Raw genomic sequence first — 21,282 nt, 5'->3', positions numbered from 1 at the left:
GTGGGCGTGGCCTACAGGGCACGTGCAGGCGTTCAAGCGTGTCAGGACACGTCCTTTATCGTGTTGGGCGGTGCCACCACGCCACAATCACACCCAACCTCACGTCGTAAGTCCATTTCTTCCACGTAACTTTGAACGAGTTTCGACGTTACGAGTTTGGCAGGGAGGGTCCCTCACTTGGCCCGGGCCGCTCATTTTTAGGGAGGGTGGCGCAGGTCCCGACAGAGGGCACCGCTGCCGTGGCTCTTCACTCCCGGCGATATTTTGGTGCCGCACCTGGTACACCGTCGCAGCTGCCGACGTCGAGCCCTCCTGTCGTCCCACACACCACTCTCAGGTGGGTGATGTGTTCGCGTCTTCTACCTCTTGGTCGGGATTAACACGCCCCAGTGATTGGTAACTGCTTACGAGTTGAGTGACTGCATCAACGAGGTCTCGATGATATGTATAGGATGGCGGTGAACAGGTTGCCGAAAATAAGTGTGGTGAGCTGGGAGTGCCTGGGCCATGGCGGTGCCAGCCGGGCCAGCATTTCACACGGCCCTCATAACCCCTCAGACTCTATCAACTTGTGTTGTGATTATAAAGAACTGCTCTGTGTATGACTGATCGTGACTAGTGCTGTGAGGAACCGTACAAGTGACCAGCGTGCAAAGAACCAGAGCGAGAATGTAGATGACCTAACGATAAACGTAAGGGCAGGCACCATTTAGTGTAGGCCTTGATGACCCCTGCGAGGAGAACCGCTCCTTCCGAGGTCGCACACGCTGCGTAGCTCTCCATTGACCTACAAGTTACTTCATCAGTTTATCATATAATTGTCACAATCACCAACTACGACACGATATGTTTTAAACATCTCTGGTCTCCACATCGACGCCATTCACCTACACGGCCAAATACCTCCTCACCTCTCCCACACTCTCCACATGCACCACATTACAGCCCACCACACTACATTCCCCCATTCCTTTTCTGAGAGGTGAAGTCCCCATCGTGTTTTCGTGGATAAAGAGAGAGGTCAACACAGTCCTCACATCAGTGCCTGGCTCCTAGCAGACGACCACTCGTCGCCTACAGAAGGAGTACACTCACCAGGGGCGCCAACACCTTGTGGCACACGAGGACGTTCACACCATCCCTCCTTCGCAGCCGGAACCCTTCACCTCCACCCCGACAGCCTCGTTAAGATAAAGCATAAATAAAAAAAATCTTCCAATATATAAATACCTTGTGGAGTACGGACGTCTTCCTGTAAGTTGACATTTAATTTAATTAATGTTGTTGTTGATAACTTATTATTCTATCTTAGCATAAATATCTTACTCTGCTCGTTTTTATTCACGAAAAAGTTCATTCTAATTAAGTGTATTACGTCACATATAAAGGAACTACTAATTCTCTCAACTTTCATAATATTATCTTAGTTATGGCACCATGCCAACCAACTGCTGGACCCCAAACATTACGAGTGTCACACCCACTCTGCCCCAACACTCCCGCCCCACCCGTGCCACCCACCTTCACGATGACACACCCACACCTCCCACACACCACCACCACCCACATGACACTCACACCTCCCACACACCACCACCACCCACGCCTCCCACTCTTCCCATACACCACCACCCACAACACACCCACACCTACCACACAGTGTGGCACACTGTGTGTGAAATGGCACAACACTTCATCTCTAATGGCAAGATAGCCGACATATTAAGATTGTATCCACTTTTTTGCACTTAGTAACTATATCAGTTCTCATGTACAGAACCAAATACGCAATGTGCTTGAATACTTCTCACGTAAATGTGAATAACAAAGTGTGAGGCCAGACATACTGCCTCACACGCCTGTACTCACGCATTTGTGAATAAGTTACCCTTTATGTATAGAACTAAACAAATAATGTAATTGAAATACTGTGTAACTCTCAGTGCCATAATATCCTGACAACCGGGGCTAATTATTATGACCCTTTGTAAACTCTATTCTGTAATCCTTTTGCGCTACCGCTCACAGGATGAGTGTGGGGTGCACAATAAAGTAGCCGCTGTAAGCGGCAAAATAAAAAAATCAAATCACACACACACACACACACACACACACACACCGCTGACTAGAGAACACACCATGACCTTGTAAATTACTCTTTTATTTTCTGTCCACAAGTTCTGGTACACGGTAACCAGAGAACGTCCATAAATTATAGTACAAAGAAGTACTTTATAAACTGAGCCAGCTTATACTTTTGTTTTGGGTAGTTTTAACATATTATCTAAACCTGGCTGAACTTTAGGGGGGGGGAGGGTCAATTCGCCGTGTTATTCCTTTTTCAATGCTGGGATTTAGCCTTGGCAGCTCTAAGCGTTGTCTTGGTGAATGTGCAAACCTAGCATGAGTCCTGAAGTTATGCTGAGGACATACACAGTTACGTTGATAACTACATAGATACAAGTACAGCACATAGAGGTGGCACTAACCGCGTCAGTATTGTCAATATAAAGTACGAAGATATATCTGTATATCTTTTATATTAAGGTCATTAACTAAAACTTGTGTCCTTGTATTTCGACGTACTCCTGTAAAGATGAATACATATACGTTTGTAAACTTAGGCTACTGTATACCCTTGAGTCTTATTCTATTATTAGGTCTCTTTGCACCCAGATGACTCCGTTATAACTACCCAGGGTAGCCCCATCTTGTAGGCAGGTAAACAAACAGGCTGTCACGTTAGACTCTTCTTTCACAGTTCTTGTAAGTTTTTACTCGCTATCATAACGTCAGTCGGAGGGTAATCCCTGTATTGATATAACTTTGTTTATGATGGGTATTAGTTTCAGTTAAAATAAACAAATTATTTATAAATTAAAACTCCAGCCGAGTAATGCTTTGTATTCGAAAAAAAAAAGACTGGTAAAACATTCAACGTTAGAAAAATGATCAATGAGCTAAAAGGCCGTTTACTGCCATCCCTCGTCACAAGGAACTCAACACCTTCACTCTCCACAGCGACGGCAAAAACCTTCAGTGAGGGAGTTTCCCCGAGAGTGGAGGCAGAAGAGAGAGTTGCAGGTGGGCTGGCACTGTGGTGGCACCGGGCCAAGAGTGCCAAGTCTTCTGTGATGATTGTGGACATGTGTCCCTACCCCCTGGGCCTGGCCCATACCCGAACCACAAGACTGTCTGCCAGACACCACCGTCACCACACACACACACACACACACCTGATGCGAGGCTAGACTTACCCACAACTCTAACATTTCATAATCTTTGTATACAGCAATGATTTGTTTTACATATTTATTATCCCTAAAAGTAGAAGCATCAGTAACAGATTTAAGCATTACTTGATCTAACAAATCCTTTTCCCAGAAATTTGGGATTTAAGAATAAGTATATTGGTTCAGTGTTGAACTGGATCATGTCTAATTTTAGGGCAGATATCACAAGCTGCTTATAGACACGAGTTTACCCCGGGCTCCTGGAGTTTACCCCGGGCTCCTTGAGTTTACCCCGGGCTCCTTGAGTTTACCCCGGGCTCCTTGAGTTTACCCCGGGCTCCTTGAGTTTACCCCGGGCTCCTTGAGTTTACCCCGGGCTCCTTGAGTTTACCCCGGGCTCCTTGAGTTTACCCATTTATCTATACATTTTCCACTTTTATACAATTATTTATGTTTCCTATATTATTCTTTATGACCAAAGCAATTTCCTTCCATATTTTAACTGCAACATCTTCATTAGGGTTCATTGTGTATCATATTTATAATAAGCTGAAGCTGATTAGGACAGTTGAGTTGTGTGAAGTCCGTACACCTGACTGTAGTTGTTACAATATATACCTCCATAATACATTGCCTGAAGCCTGATGATGGATAGTGCTGCCCGATACGCGAAGTTTAGTGTCATTTCATCGTAATATTTGGTTGGTTGCCGTGGTGAACCACAAAATGGGATAAGGCTCTCTATAATACCTAAGATCTTTGGTAGTTACATGCCAAATACTGTCAAGTGTTCAAGACTTTTGACCCCGACTGTCCATACATCACAACTTGCTACAACAATGACTGACAGACTGTTATAAATAGTGGTTCGTTATTAGTGGTAAGATAAAGTAGTGTTAACACGAATTGAAACAATCTTTGGTGACTTCTATACACTGTTGTGAAATACAGTACTTGTATTTTAAAACTAGGAATTTTAAACACCGATGAAATTTTACAATTTTTAGCAAGTCTAAGGATGTCGCAAGTTTTGTGATGCCGTTTTAAAGCGATACTATGACCACGTGAACCTGTGACGCCACTGTGCTGTTAGAGTGTGTTCATTTTAAAATCACCATTATTTTAATATCGTGCACCTACCTGCACTCTGTGACTCACACATTATTCTTAATCATATGTTCACATTCTAAACTCTGTATATCTTGCACAGGAAGAGAATGAGGTGACAATGTAGTTAATTTTAATACATTCTACATTTTGAAAGAACTTCAGGAACATTTCGGCATTCTTCAATTGCAATTTTGCAGTCCGTCGATATCTTTCATTCACAACTGACTTATAGTGGGATGGATTAATACAAAAACACGCCCAAATCGTTCAGAGCTGTGGAAGAAAGTGTGAAATTTGGCATGACGTTTCCTTTTGCCATATAGAAACATTTCCAGGGTAGGGACACATTTGGGCCTCAATCTGGCGGCCATTTTGAGCAAATTCAAAATGGCCGCCTCGATTCCCCAGCTCAAACCATAACTGCCTTATCTTAGGAACTATTGGGGCGATTTCGATGATCTTGGGCTCGTTTCTCATAGTTTTGAGGATGCCTAATTAATCTATGTTTCGGAATGTTTCAAGGTCAAGGTCACATGATAGGTTAAGATCAGGGTCATGACATAGTATAATAACTTGACGTCCGCCTATAGCACACAAGCACAAGCTCTTACGTTACGACCTTTGGAATTTGTTAAAAGATGCTCATGAGATCGTATCTGCCATGTACAATGATTTCGTCAAGATATTCTTCAATGATGCTACAATGGTAATCACTGAAACCATCCATCGTAATGGATTGTACACGTTAAAAAAGGTACCTGACAAACATAAAGTTGCAAAAGGTCAAGCTCTAAAACACAAGTCATCTATGGTCACTTAGTTGCTCCTATCTCCGCAATCACGACCAGATGCAAATATTGACGAATCCCCATCATTAGTTGGTGCTGGTTGTTGGCGAACTGGTATGAAGTCCGATCTCCTGAAATGCTTCAAAAAGTTCAATGAAAATTTTGCTGGAGATGCAACAGTGAAAATCTTCGATGGTCTTGGTGTAATCTATTCTATCCAACTCACCCAGACCACCAGCACGATCTGTGGATATATAGAGAAGCATCTACCTGTTGTGCCATTTGCAAGATCTCATGCTTCTGACTGTTGGTCGTATGTACTGGGTATGGGATATCTACTCTGAGTGAATCCTGAAAGACCAAGCTCATGCGAAGCGAGGAGATGGTCCAAGGAAAAACAAATACTCCAACACTCCCATCAACCCAAAAAGAGTGAAGTGCCATCCTTAAAAATGCAGAGAGCAAAACAGAACTCATCACACACTCCCGAGTAAGCGGTTAGCTGAGGAAGATCTGGGTGTGCAACTCATCACAGCACAAGAGGAAAAGGTCTTCACACAACTACCCTGTGACACGAAGGGTTTGGAGCCGTTTTACTATCAAGAAGATGACACGAAGATGGTCCTCTACCTCAAACATGCAGAAAATCATGGCCATGACAAAGCATAATTCAGTACAGTGGACACTGAAATAGTAAGAAGAGGCAGGTCGACTAAGTGCTGGGTAAGTGAAATAGATAAATCAGTTGGAAGTTTAATGTGCTTATATGAGTTCGTTTTATACTCAGAAAAAATTACGTAAACTTAACCCTTTTGGTCAGGCTCAACAAATTGTTTGCATACCTTTGTTCGTAGCTAAGATCGCTTTGGACTGCGCAAGAAGCTGAAGTCTATTTTACTTGGCTTAAGTCGACAGTTGAGCCAGTCCACACGGCCAGAAGTGGCTTAGATGGCCTCTTTTCCTGGCTCTGCGTGACGTCACTTTTGTTTACTGCCTTCGGAGATAGGAATTGGCACTCACATAGGCCCTCTCTTCTTGTCAGCTCTCCGAAACTGAATCTCGGCTACCGACTGTCTTTTCTGTTTCGTAAAGTTACTAAAGCCCGTTTATCCTTTGTGTGTGTGTATATATATATATATATATATATATATATATATATATATATATATATATATATATATATATATATATATATATATATATATATATATACTGTATATTTCATGTAGATCCACACTGAAAACGTGGATAAGATAAATCTTGATAAAATCACACAGGAAAAAGGGAAACAACGGAGCACCTTAGCTTTCGTCTTTATTCAAACATCTTCAGAGGCAACTGGATTACAAGGACCGAGAGAGGTTGTCTTGCTTGGATCCATTAGTGGCGCACATCTAAGAAATTCCAGTGATCTGATGTTAAAGCATTATTTACCAATGTCCCTACAGACGGTGCAATGGAGGCAGTGAGGATGGTGTTAGCTAATATTCATGATAATGACTTGACTAAAAAAATGAACAGATAATGTTAAGCTCATATCCTTGTGTGTAAAATTTGGTGCATTTACATTACTTAACAATGAAAACACAATCTGTACACAGCCCTGGTCAATATTTGTATACAGCTCAGGTCAATATCTGTACACAGCTCAGGTCAATATCTGTACACAGCTCAGGTCAATATCTGTACACAGCTCAGGTCAATATCTGTACACAGCTCAGGTCAATATCTGTACACAGCTCAGGTCAATATCTGTACACAACTCAGGTCAATATCTGTACACAGCTCAGGTCAATATCTGTACACAGCTCAGGTCAATATCTGTACACAGGTCAATATCTGTACACAGCTCAGGTCAATATCTGTACACAGCTCAGGTCAATATCTATCTGTACACAGCTCAGGTCAATATCTGTACACAGCTCAGGTCAATATCTACACCGTTTAATCAGGAAACATGACCAGGAGATTCCGAACCAATTCTCTCGTATACACCAGACCGGGTCATGACTTCACCTTAGGATGAAGGTCCTCTTGTTCTGTGTGACTTTATATTATGTTGTAATTGGCCATAAAATGACTGTGTGGCTCAAGGCTGATTGGCAAGTGCTCCTCACACACTGACTTTAACGACCCACATTGGCTAGGTTGGAGATGCTGCTGCTTGTTCGTGAGTTGTGCTGTTAACGTCTACATAATGGCCCCTGTGCAGTACATAGACCAGTTACTTTGAGGGAGAAAAAATATATGAAAATTTGCAAAGAGAGAGAGAGAGAGAGAGAGAGAGAGAGAGAGAGAGAGAGAGAGAGAGAGAGAGAGAGAGAGATACAGATCTTTAAAAAAAAACAAATAAACTTTATAAATTTTCTCAGCGTTCTGGTAATTTTATCGAATGAAACGTTTCATAATCATGTTTTTGTGTTGTGTTCCTTTATGTGTGTATACAAAATGCTCACAGAAACGCTGAAGTATTGTTCTAAAATCTCAATCAGCAAAACTTCATTAATGATGCCTTATAATATGGCCTGGTCAACATGGTGCACACGGCTTCACCACCACATAGTGTAGAGTATATGTATCGTGACGTAATTAGTGACCAAGGCATAAAACTATAAAGCTTTTTCACTAACTGGTGTTTGTAAGTATAAGCAGCGCACGACAATATGCCTCGTACTGTACCATTGACAACACCAGCCTCTCAGTTCCTTAATACCTGTACAGTATTGACCATACCTACTGCAGTATAATATCATGCCGTCAAATATACAGATATAATGACATACCAGGGCAGTAATAAATTACTAATATACAGTATGACAATGCAAACGTATACCAAACCAGTATATTGTTGAAATAATTTGTTAGTACAATGGTATAACAAAACACAAGTTTATTAGTATAACAAAATATTAGTAAAAAGTAGTCATAAGATACGGTGGTGTTATATCAATGAGGAGAAGTTGGCTCTTAGTGGCTTATGTGTTGAGTTAGTTGTCAGAGAGTGATCAGATCTATGACAATACGGGCGAACTGTACCTCCCATGGGTGAGGACTTGGCAGAGGCCCTTGGCGGAAACCGGATCTCTAAGGACGAGGCTACAGGTACAGACAGGCTCTCCCGATGACGTCACATATATATGGTCAATAAACGTATGCCTTCCACTAGCACATAGACCCTGTGGTCTGTTTACACATGAGTTCTGTGAATTTCTAATAGACGAAACAACTGAATCAGAAAGGAATATGACAACACTAATTAACAAAATCGCCCAATCTTATCTCCCGATTTAATTACTCATTCAACTTTTATTTTTTGTCATAAATACCTGATTAGATTAACTATTTTTTTTATTCATCTATTCACTTAACTTAAGGCTCAGTGTCTTAACTTAATCTAACTTCCGGGAGTTCGTTGTTTGGTGTGCCCGTACCGGGAGACACGTGTGTTCCCTATCTATAGCTGCTAGGGTGGTACTGCTGTTGTGTACGGACACATTGGTGCTGTTGCAGGTATGTCATACTGTAGCAACCCACCTCTTACTACTGGAGGCCTTAGCAATATTTCCTCATCAGTAACGGTAGTTGTCCAGAAGGCTCAACTGAATACTTCCTGACGGAGGTCTGTGCTGCCTTACCTCCACAGTGTTAAGTGAAAGTTTAACAACATCGTCTCAGTAGATATGTGCGGAACTTTTAACAAGTTGGCCTCAGGTTATGGGAGAGGTGTGGTCTAGTGGTCACAGTTGTTCTGGGCAACATGGTCTTAGAAGCTTGGGATGAAGAATTGGCAAGTACCTCAGCGGGTCTGGCCCAAAGTTTGGCACAAGCCCTTAGCGCCTATAGTGGAGCTTTGGCACCAACTCCCCAGCATTATGTATACTATATATATATATATATATATATATATATATATATATATATATATATATATATATATATATATATATATATATATATATATATATATATATATATATGTGTGTGTGTGTGTGTGTGTGTGTGTGTGTGTGTGTGTGTGTGTGTGTGTGTGTGTGTGTGTGTGTGTGTGTGTGTGTGTGTGTGTGTGTGTGTGTGTGTGTGTGTGTGTGTGTGCGTGCTGGTTAACGAGACAATGTTCCTGTTAACCATTCAGTGTTTGTCTTCACATTAATAAGTACTATTGGTATATTAATAAATAATCTCTACTACCATTCACAGATATACTGTGTATTTCAACCCATCAACCCCAGAGGTTCGATCACCCCCGGAGGTCAGGGGGTGGGCGGGGGTCAGCGAGTATGGGGGTTGGGGCTCCTGGAGGACACGTCCACCACGAGGTAGGGGCGGACGAGCCCCACGCCCGCACACGCCCGCAGAATGTATAAAAACAAGTATAGGTGAACTTTGATTGCTGTCTGCCAACTGATCACAGGTGAGTGGTGTCGCTGCCTTTCTTCTTTTTTCTGGTACTATTTTGCGGAGATCGTTGCTCTTAGTCTAAGATAAACCGTCTATTGTATAATACCAATTAGTAGTCATAATTTATTTGTCCGACAAGGACACATTACAACTACAGATGTATTAAGTAGTTCAAGAGGGTCTGCTGTTGTTGGTTACTATGTTATGCGACAGAAGAAGACTTTGGGTGTAACACAATCTTCAGTGTTATGTGTCAGGAATCTTTTGTTGCTTTACCATCATTTGCAGATGTCTACTGAAGGGCGGTCAGCGCGGAGTGGTGGGCGTGGGGGGACGGGAAGCGTTGTGCCCCAACCCTACCCCGCCCAGTTCTACCCGATGGTTGGGTACCAGGGTCCCCCACAGCCATGGTTCCCCGCTCACTCCTCCTCGGGAGCCCCAACCCCGTGGGCCTGGAGCCCTCCCATGGGCTACCCGGCGCCCACCCCAGCCTGGTCCACCCAACAGACCGCTCCCACCATGACCACCAGCAGCAGCACGGCAGCCGCGCCCTCCGACGAGTACACTGTAGACACCCTAAGACGGATATATAACGACGACGACGGACGAGTGGAGATCCAGAGAGTGAAGGTACAACGCCGCCACCAAGAAGCAGGATCCATCCCCTTCCCTGCAAGCCCAGAAGTCATGAGGGTCGTTCCTGCGGGCCCAGAATCTATGAGCGTCGTCCCCGTGGGCAGCTTCCCTCTCAACGAGCGACGACCTCCGCCAAGAAAAAACAAACGGAAACAACAGATGCAGGTTATGCCTTCAACGCCCGGGCAGACGGGGCCCTACCCGTGGTATCCGTACATGCCGTGCGTGCCGTATCCGTACCCATACCCATATTATTTCGGAGGGTGTATGTGGCCGTCGGGTGCACCTGCTGCCTCGACGGCTTCTTGGAGTGGACACGACGAGAGTGAGAGAACATCGTCCCGGCAAGACTCTATACCAGCCACGCTGGACTCACAGCGTCTCGAGTCCCGTGCCTCTCATCCCTCCCGGGACTCTATCTCGCCCGTGTCACAGCGATCACCCTCCCCAACTGCCGCTTCTCATCTCACAGATATCCACAGCATCGCGCCCTCAGACAGTGTGTCGGTGCGCGGTCATAAGAGAGAATCATCCTTAGAGCGAGCTCTCAGAGGGCCCACTCCCCCTCCCCGCACGAAAAGTCGAGCGTCGTCGGAATTCAAATCAAGTGACGTCGGAAAGACGCAGGAGTGGATATTGGAGATGCATCGTGCACTGGGCACCACAGCTGACGGGGCCTCTGACGTCACAGACAAGTCGTCCTTCACAACTGCTCCTTCAGATGTCGTTGTATACAAAAAGATTCCCCCCAAAAGAAAGCGCCGGAAGGTCAAGATTGATAGTTTAAGTGATAGAGATTATTTGGGTGACCAAAAAGATTTGGACAATATTAGTGACAGACACAGTGTTGCGTCCGACATGACATTTGATGAATCCTCAAGACTGAGTTCCGAACTAACTTACGCTTTTAGGAAATTGGAGAAATCAGTTGATGTTTTCAAGACAAAAATCTCTGTGGATTCTACGCCAGTGCACAGTTCTGCCCCTTCTCCATCTATAGACATTATTCATTCCAGTGGTGAATTGACACCAACTGAAGGTATCATTACTGAGCCTCCCCCTTCTGACATCACCATTGCCCTAGATAAAACCAGTAAAAAGATAACTGAGAGCCAAGATCAACATGAAGCCTCAGCGAAATCTTCTGAATGTGCACTTTCGCCAGGGTCTGTCTGGTCTCTTCCCTCGTTGGAATCTGCTAAAACAGAACCAACAGTGGACGTCTCTGTTCCTCGGGTGGTAATAGAATCCCGAGACGTCGAACCTTCTCACTTTCGGCTTGACCCAGCTCATGAACCTCAGCTGCAGCCTACAGTTCCACAACCTACTGCTCTCAGTCCTACACCAGAAACAGGTCCTCTTCCCCCAGCATCTGACATTCCCGTGCTTCAGACCCCAGCAGAACAAAATATCACCCCAGCCACAGCTGCTATTGGTTCTCAGGAAGTGAGCATCGCAGTAAACTCGCAGTCAGTAACAACATCAGCAGATGTGACAACAATGACTGTACCACCTGCAGACGACACCTCTCCACCTGCACTACCAACAGAAGTTACACAGCCTGAGACGACATCAGAAACAATCACTTCTCAGGCTGTGCTAGCCCCATCACCTAATCAGCCTGTAACAATTTCAGCACCATCGGCCAGTCAGCCTGTACCTGAGTCATCTTCAGCGAGTCAACCCATAGAATTAACAGAAACACCGTCAGGAGCTTCAGCAGGAGCAGGTGTTACTGAGAGTACAATAGTGAGCGAAGGCGGGCGAGATTCCAGGGCCAGCAGCGGCACCTTCTTCTCGCTACGACCCTCCGACGACCCCGTGATGGTTGACACCGACTCTACTGACATCCTATTCCCCACCACCGACGCAACCACTGCTGACGAGGTACGCCCCCACCCTCCCCCTCCCCCAATATCCCCATTTATAAAAAAAAATTCCTGCCTGATTCTTCTTTAGGTCTATTGTTTTAAATTATCCACAAGACAAAAATGAAAGCTTGAATTCACAATTTGTGATCCTAAATTTCGTTATAAGATCAATGTTCTGACTTTCCTTTTTACGTTCTTAAGTGCCGTATATTGTATCCTTCCTTTACTCTTGCTTCATACACAAAGTTTTTACCAGATCAATCTAGGCGGCATCCTCAGGTAGGGCGACCATCTCCAAATGTTGTCGGCCTGTCTCTACCACTACCCTCTTGGATCACAGCTTTTAATTCTATTCACTCCTCCCAGTCTCTGCCTTCCCCTAACACTCATACCCTCAGTTTTGCCCATTGGTATCTATCCTTTTACCTTCCCACCTGATCACACAGCCAAAGTACCTAATTTTCCTATTAAATAAATTTCCAGTACTTCCCTGAGGTCTGGCATTACTTCTTCATTTGTTATCCTATCTGTGCAATTCATTCCTTAACTTTCTCATATAACACCACATTTGCGAGGCTTCTGACCCACACAACAATACTGACCACACATTTCATTACAGAAACAGATTTTTCAAACTGACACTATTGTGCCTTTACAACACAAGATTTTTATTTTATTTTTTATTTATTTTTGTATTATTGTTTTAAATTTTCTCACATAATTATCTTCGTAACTTATGTTACTTCCCTGATAATTAGTCAGAGTCATACTCAACACCTGTAATATATCATCTGCTCAACACCTGTAATATATCATCTGCTCAACACCTGTAATATATCATCTGCTCAACACCTGTAATATATCATCTGCTCAACACCTGTAATATATCATCTGCTCACCGGTTTGCTGGAGGTCTGCTGATATATTTTTTTTTATGCTTGTGTATTTTTACAATCACATTCATTTGTGTTTAAATTGCATTAAAGTCGTTCAATTTGTTGTTCTTAAAACACAAAGGTATTACCTTCTCACACCAAGTGAAAAAAACATTCTTGAATAACGAATGGAAAAAATAACGAACGATAACCAGTTGTCTAACATGTTCCTGAGAGGTAGCCAGGATTAACAGGATTTGTATCAAGTAATTTAATCCTGTCTAAATTAGCTCTTCTTCAAGAACAATTACCTCTGTACAGTAAATTAGTTATTATGGATTATTACCGAACCAATTTTTCCCTACAACACACAATTTTAAATTCATTCTCTAATAGTTGTGAATACACTGTACTCTTGACTCACCAGACAGAGTAACGTCCTCGGGGAACACCAGTCGACTCACCTCACAGTCTACCCCCTCAACCCCTCACCCCTATCAGTAGAACCTGTACCTTCCTCCATCACCCTTGAAGTCACCTATATTGTGACTCCACTTCATTCACGTAACTGTTGAACTGTTAGGACTACAGTACACATAGTCCTGCCCTAATCAGTGAAAGTTAGCAATATTTACTATCCATATCCCGGTGTAGGTCACAACCTTTAGTGTTTCAAGGGCCAGGGTTGGTCACGTACAGTCCTGGACATTCCCACGTTAGACACTCACCCACAAATGTAAACCCATGAATGTGGGGCTAGGAAATCTGAAGTAACAGGCAGCGATTCATTTATCTGGTAACAATGTGTGTGTGTGTGTGTGTGTGTGTGTGTGTGGCAGGGGGAGGAGGGAGGTATGGAAGGGGGAGGGGGAGGGTATGGGCAGTGGTGGTGCGGGGGTCACCGAGTTTTGTGTTGCATGTAGTTGCCATATATTGTTTTAGCATATGATGGATATATGAAGATGTAAGAGGGTGATTAAGATTTAAGATTATGTATGGGTATGCAGATGTATTAAGATATACTGTATAGGATTAATATGAATGGATAATAAATGTATTTAAATAATCACATGTTTGCAGATGATCCCTTCTTGTTTGTGGGGACAAGGGTGGCATGTCAGGAAATGCTCTCACCAGAACACTCTCATTTATTGTCACTGTAATGCATATTTTACATGCAGTTAATTTTACAAATTACAAAATTAACAATCCTCATCATAATGTTCAGCCCCAATGAATATACTGTAGATGTAAGGTTTACACCGTGAGGCCACCATGAGACTTGACATCAATCTACAAATCACATTGTCTGGCAACATTGATCCTTTACCGTCGCTGTATACATTTTGCTCTCATTAAATGACTGATCTAGTAGGGCCGCCTATGTCACGTTATACACCTAACCTTGCCCCGGGTCATGCTTCCCTCCAGCCATCCATTACAACATTTACCCAGAATTACCATTAACAACCACACATGGTGAATTCAGTATTCCAATATGAACCTCGGCCAAATATTTGACGTTTGCAGGAATAGAGTGTTTGTCATTAAGTTAATGCAGTTTGAAGGCTTTAAAATTTCAGTGCATACATAGTATTTATATGTATTGTGTGATACTCAAATTCATTCCACTTTACCTAGTACCGAAGGTTACACTTGTATAAATAGCAGTAACCTGTATTGTGTGTTCATCCCTTTGAAAATGTTTTCTGGCAAAACGTCAGGAGTAAAGCTCCATCTTTTAGTTGTGTTTCCTTCACTACCATACTCCCATCTATCCACTATAAACAATGTCTATGACCACTCAGAGCTAGTTGAGTTTCGTGCTGTATCACTTCTGGGCTCCTGATATTACCTCGGGTCCATTGTTATTGTCTATTTACATTATTACGTCACCAATTGCGCAAAAACATCACTTTAAAACCCCTTTTGCTTTTCTCCATTCGTGAAAAGATCTCTCCTTTTCCATATCAAATAATTGGCTGTTTACGTTCATATTGGATTACTAAATTCACCTTGTGTGGTAGTTCGTGGTGATACTGGGAAAGTGTTGTCATGGGTGGCTGGAGATGTGAGTTAGTTGTGGAATAGAGGGCACACCGCCACCCAACAAAGCTGAAATACACATCTCCTTATGGCTGGTGACTAGGGAGGGAGCTGGCAAGGCATATAAAGGCATGGTTACGTGGGCTAGCTACTGTATATGCCTGGTGGTTTACATGGTTACATAGGACTGGACTCATTACACAGTTTCAGTAAATCAATAATTATATATATTTAATAAAAGTGCAAACCCATTTCCTTAAGCATAATCACCTTCTTCCATCTCCATCTATCCATAATATACTGAAACAACACATGATAACTGCACTCCCCTAACATTCCTCCTTACCCCCCCCCCCCACATTGTTTCCAGAAAAATGAATCTCTGCCTGTTGCTTCAGATCCCCAAGTCTTACATTCATGGGTTCAAATTTGTCCGAAGTGTAGATTTGACGGATTGGAGAGTTTAAGCCCGTGTTTATATAACACTATTTTAGAATTATAATAAATGTATTATAATTTTTGTCTTCTGAGTAAGAAAATATTTTCATTAGTTTACAATCTCCATTTATAATTGAATATTGAGGCCCGACAAGCTCATGTAAATGTCTAGCTGATTACATTTTGACGTAACTAATTATTCTCTCTTTCTCTCGGTAAATAATAAAATTAATTTCTCTAAATGACAATGTCTCTCTTTAGCGCGTGTATGTCACTTTCAAGAACTAACTTTCGGGTATTTCTCCAAGGGTGAGGAACATACGGACTCCACTACAGCGGTGAGTCCTGGGCCAGACGAAGGGTACCAGTGGGTGCTGCAGCAGCCTGGGGAGACACCCGACCTTTTCACCAGCCCAAGCCGAGGACGAACGACGTAACGCCTGGCGCGCCGAAGTGAGGTGTGTATACATACCGTTATCAGCAGTTATTAGGGACATCCCGAATGACGTGTTCATCAAGGGTTCTAATTAGTTAACTGAAGCCAGAACCCCCCAAAAAATAATTACCATAGTGTTCAATAAAGAATATTAATGTAGAGAATATGAAGAAGGTTTAAATACCTTGTTATTGTGTTCTAAATAATGTTAAATTTATTATCACACCAATGGTTGCCGTCCAAAACTTACCCCGAAAGACACGGTGATGGAAAACATAATATTCCTATGCTTAGCTTTTTAATCGGGATAGACTTCAGTTAAACCTGCATAAGATACTCTTCAAGTGTTTTCAGTTACCCAGTCATGACTAAAGTATGGAATCCTTGACGAGAGTACAAGGGAAACACACCGACGCAGCCGGTAGAGCCCCGTTACTGTAGTAACACTCTGTAATGGGGAGGGGGATGGTTAGGCAACTTGGGGACACATGTGATTACTCTACTGTGGGTATGACCTAACAGAGCCTTAATTCTTCAAGTGATACATTTACTGCCAGCCTGGATTGCTTTGTTGCAACCAGGCTTCATCTAGAACTTCTTTCCGGCATAACAACAAATGGTACTCTTGGGTTTACTACACATAGTCTCGCGTCACTGACAGTCACTGTGGACGGTTGTCGCGGCAAGGAGAACTGGTAAGCGTGACTTGGATTAACCTGGGTGTAATAGACCAGCCTGGATTGCTTTTGTCGCATCCAGGCTTCCACTGATATTTTCACGGGGATAACAACCTAGGTTAACGCTTAGTCTCGTTTCGACGACGGTTCACAGGACAGAGTGGCGGTGGAGGACTCTGTGTGGTGTGGTGTCCCTCCCCTTCAGGACGGAGAGGATGGAAGGACGTCTTAACACCCATGGCTCAGGGATACTACTCAAAATGAGGTTTTTGGGTGTGAAACGATGAACAGTGCAACACTGTTTCACTGCCCCCCCCCCTAAAGGCTGGCTAACATACACTAGTTAATACATGTCCCAGTTAGCCTCGTGGTGTCTTATCTCTGGTAAAACAAACTTTGGCGGTGGTTGCGTGGGTAAGCCTAACGCAACCCATGACAGTTAGGTTAGGTTACGGGTGGCGGTAGAGTCACAGAGTTTTGTTCAGGAGGAAGTTGCCAAGTATTGCTTCTGTATAATAAGGATAGATGAAGGCGGAAAGGACCCAATATGAGTTAAGAGCATTGTGAGAAGTCAGGGCTGATAATAAGCTTCAATACTTTTGTGATCCTGACAATACCTCGGCTGCACTGTTAATGCCACCAATGGAAGGTTTCAATATTTTATATGTTCTCCTTTCCTCCCTTACTTTATATATATAAGGATCAACACCTGATATTTATATCTGGATAAAACTTTGTAAAACTTGATTTAGATTTTAGATTTAGATTTTGATAATTGTTGTCAAGAAAATGTACCTTTTATAATTTTTAATAAATAGTTTCTGCTGTAAAGATGCACTGTTCTCTAGTGTGTTATTACGTAAATGCAGTAAACTTGCAACCGTTCTACTTGCCATGGTCAGTTTTATTTCTAGAAGTTTTTAGGGTGTATGTACATTTTGGTCATAAATGGAATATGACGGTTTACTTGGATTTATCACAAATATATGCACATATTGTAAATATCTTCAAGTGACGTCATTTTCCATAATAATATGAGTTTCTTAAATGTGTGTGTCGAACGCAGTCTATGGCGGGCGCGCCTGGTGGTGTCGCTGTGTCGGGGTAGAGGACTGGACCGCCAGGATTGGGCCACTTTCCACCTGCTGGTTCACCACCCGCTCACTGGACCTGAAGCTGTCGCTGCTGCACGCCCCTGCCTCTGTGCCGCCAACACGTCGACGGGGGCGGCGCTGGTGAGGGTGGCGCTCATACACCTGGCACAGTATGGCGAGACCCTCCTTCAGCCTGAAGGATCCAGGCAACACGGCTGGCGATCCATCAAGGTCGACCCCAATCAACCCTGGGCACCCGTCAAGGTCAGTTAGTCAACTGTTAGTAACTCGTCACCTGTTAATAACTCTATATAAATCTCCTCATAAACACAGCGTCAACAGTGCCCCACCACTCAGTAGTGTCAACTACTACTACCACTACTTTGCTGTCACACGCAATCAAGTATGACGATCATCCAGCTAGGATACAATGAAAGGAGTCATTAAGGATGGCACCTTCATTGGTGAGCTCTGAGGTGACTCGAGAAGCCGATACGGGATCGGCACATGAACGTTCACCCGCTTTCACTAGATAGTTTTTATAATAATAAATAATAACAAAGATTCTTATTTCACAATTCTTAACTCGCCATTATCTTGAACATCTGCCTCAGAAAGATTTAAATTAATTTGTCCAAGTACTAACTTTATCGAGGTCGGGCGAGTGGTTAGTGTTGTTATCACACCGAGGGGGTTATTATACTTCAAGGAGTAATACACTAAACTTGCCATTATTTTTTATGAATAAGATTTGTAAGCAAACCTATAATAATAAAATGTGTGTGTGTGTGTGTGTGTGTGTGTGTGTGTGTGTTTAATAATAATAATAATAATAATAATAATAATATTAATAATAATAATAATAATAATTAACGGTTTATTGAAAAGTTCTGCAGCCCGAAGGCTGAAAATATACATTGGACATAAATGACTTATTACACATTGGTGGTTTAACAAAAGCCTTCATTAGAAAGGAAAGGAACATATAGTGAACATACAGATTAATGTAGGTGTTGAACAGCAAACAAGGTAGTGTGTGTGTGTGTGTGTGTGTGTGTGTGATATCTTCAAGACCTGAAACTTTGTAAGCATACTAAGGAGATACTGAGCGTGTGCACTTCAGTGTTACTTTTTATAGATTTGGCTTAAAAAAATAAATAAATAGATAAATAAATTTGGGGAAGAGTGGCAGGAGCCTTGCTTAAATGTGATAGTGTAGGTGATGTAGTACTGGTGACTGTGTACATAATAGTGTAGTTGATGTAGTGTGATGATGTTGTAGATAATGTAATGTACATGATTGTGTAGTTGATGTAGAGTAGATGGTAGTGTAGTTGACAGTGTAGTCATGGACATAGGCTATGAGCTGTCACTCAAAATAAAGCCCGGTTTCTCAGTTAGTTTGTAACAATAACTGTTATATAAGTAAACTATGGTCTAATGATACTTGTGGTTATACATAGCTCAAATTTCATCATAAGATCATAAGAATGGAGGAAACTGCAGCGGGCATTTTGGCCCATACTTGACAGCCCCGTTTACACCCAACCCCTATGAAGATATTCCAATTTATCTCATCAAAATCTAATCATTGTTACTAAGCCTTGTTCTATCGAGTTTCACTATATGTGTGTTTACTTCGTGCAGGGTGCTGTGGAGATCCTACGGTCCCTTGGGTACTGTGAGCGTGAAGACGGTGGTGTCCTGAGGTATCCCCGCCGCTCTAACACTGAGGTGTCGGTGCTGGCCCGCCTTACACTTGACATGTTAGTGCTTGCAGAGGAGCTGCGCCTCTATCTCACCGGCACCCACCAGTACCCCAGCAACATCTCGGAACTGTTCTTCTCATCAGTATCCTCGGCCGTGCCTACTGAATTGCCACAGAGGCCTCCTTCGTCAGCGGGAAGTTTTGTGTCCGCACACTCTGAGGCGTCCCTTGACCTCAGACGTGCCAGTCAAGCGTCGTCCGTCACCGATGACGACATGGAGACTTTGCAGGCGTCTGTCAGGCAGACAAAGACTCTCACGAAGACTCGTCGAGGCTCAACATCAGAGGAAGAAGTGACCTTAAGAGATGATATTATAAACAATGTTATGATCAAGACAGAAGAACCAGAGATCACGCCACACACCCATGAGCAGCCCAAAGAAGAAGCCGTTCTCTCCCTGACTTCTGGCACGCTGCCTGTCAGTACAGAGACTGGTCATCTGGGTTCCACAGTGTCACTTCCCGCGCCTGCTGGTGATAGACTATCTGTCAGCACTATCAACACTAACATGTCTGGTTACCGGACCTCCAGTCTATCAGCCGACTCCATCTCTCAGAAGAGCCCCCGATACAGCGGGTCTGCCACGTCAGGTAGCAACGAGACCGTCACACCTGTTGCTACCCCAGCACCTGTTACTCCAGCTTCTACTACCCCAGCACCTACTACCCCAGCACCTACTACCCCGGCACCTACTACCCCAGCACCTACTACCCCGGCACCTACTACCCTAATACCTACTACCACGGCACCTACTACCCAAAAACCTACTACCTCACCTGCCCCCGAGGCCACGGATAACCCAGAGGAACACGTATACGAGGAAATCGACTTGATTCGCGCACAGGTTCAGGCGCTGAGAGCTTCCAGTGTACCCGTGGAGTCCCCGCCTCCTCCACTTCCCCCAAAGAAGAAAATTAGCTCGGGCGGCGAGGATGATTCTGGGTTAAGTCTGACGTACCCTCAAGTGGAGTGGTCATCCGCCTCCATGCCAGGCTCGCTACGTGGTGGGTCAACAGGAGCAAAAAGAAAGAAACGTCGTGCCAATGCCTCCAGAGTTTATGCCTTCTGACTGGAAACACTATCAGAACGGATCTCAGGGGAATATTGAGCAGACAATCGAAATACGAGAGTCCAAAGAGGACGGGAAGAAAAAGGCTGAATACAGAAAATCCTTAAATCCATTCTACGAAGACATAGATTCTATAAAGAAAAAGGTGAAGGAACTGAATGAGAATTCTGATGTGAAAACTGAGATCCAGTCAGTCATCAAAGACTCAGATGGTAATCCATTCGTTACAGATAGTACATTAGTGGCCGGCTATGTTGGGAGGAATCCGTTTTATGAGGACGTTCAGCTGTTGAAGGATAAGAAAGAATGTAATGAAGAGAGCGAGCCTAGTCGTTCTCTTCCATCTCCCAAATTGGACGGGTCAGTGTGTGCAATGGGTTCCCTCTCAGAGCTGCAGGACGAGTCATTTGTAGTCAGACCAAAGCGTCGAGCTCCTAAGCCACCTCCCACTCCACAACCAAACACACACCCGTCAACACCAGAGCCTCCCACCCATCCAACATCTCCAAACCCAACCAAACCAGACCCACCAAAGCGCCCACCTACACCTAAGATACTCAAAAAGGTGTCCTCCACGTCACCTGCATCTTTGCCTAAAAGTGAATATCTGCCAACAGAACAGGATAACTTAAAGCAAGAAGTCGTCGCTGAAGGTGGTGACCAGCATAAACACGGGAATATAAGTGTTCAGACACAAGTACTTCGATTACAGATAAATTAACTGAAATTAACGACACCGTGACACCAATAACCGGTGAAAAAGATATGTTTATTGACCCAAAGAAGAATGAAGTAGAAAGTCATCTAGATACAGAAGAGACAAACAAAAGAGTTCCTACTGG

General features: G+C 43.5%; 1 protein-coding gene across 1 annotated transcript; it reads left to right on the top strand.

Annotated features, from left to right (window-relative positions):
* Window positions 1-239: 239 nt before the first annotated feature.
* Window positions 240-21,278, top strand: LOC121872855 (mucin-5AC-like). Its single transcript, XM_042375905.1, is given in 9 exon segments — window positions 240-337; window positions 9,329-9,542; window positions 9,818-12,052; window positions 15,704-15,828; window positions 17,575-17,670; window positions 17,672-17,703; window positions 17,706-17,866; window positions 19,250-20,409; window positions 20,411-21,278. Coding segments are annotated over 7 exon segments (4,560 nt in total). The 5' UTR covers window positions 240-337; window positions 9,329-9,542; the 3' UTR covers window positions 21,162-21,278.
* Window positions 21,279-21,282: the final 4 nt, after the last annotated feature.

Source organism: Homarus americanus, unplaced genomic scaffold (genome assembly GCF_018991925.1).
Source record: "Homarus americanus isolate GMGI-L3 unplaced genomic scaffold, GMGI_Hamer_2.0 scaffold11022, whole genome shotgun sequence".
Classification (NCBI taxonomy): domain Eukaryota; kingdom Metazoa; phylum Arthropoda; class Malacostraca; order Decapoda; family Nephropidae; genus Homarus; species Homarus americanus.
Note: the sequence above shows the minus strand (reverse complement) of the source record. Positions and strands in the feature narration are given on the sequence as shown.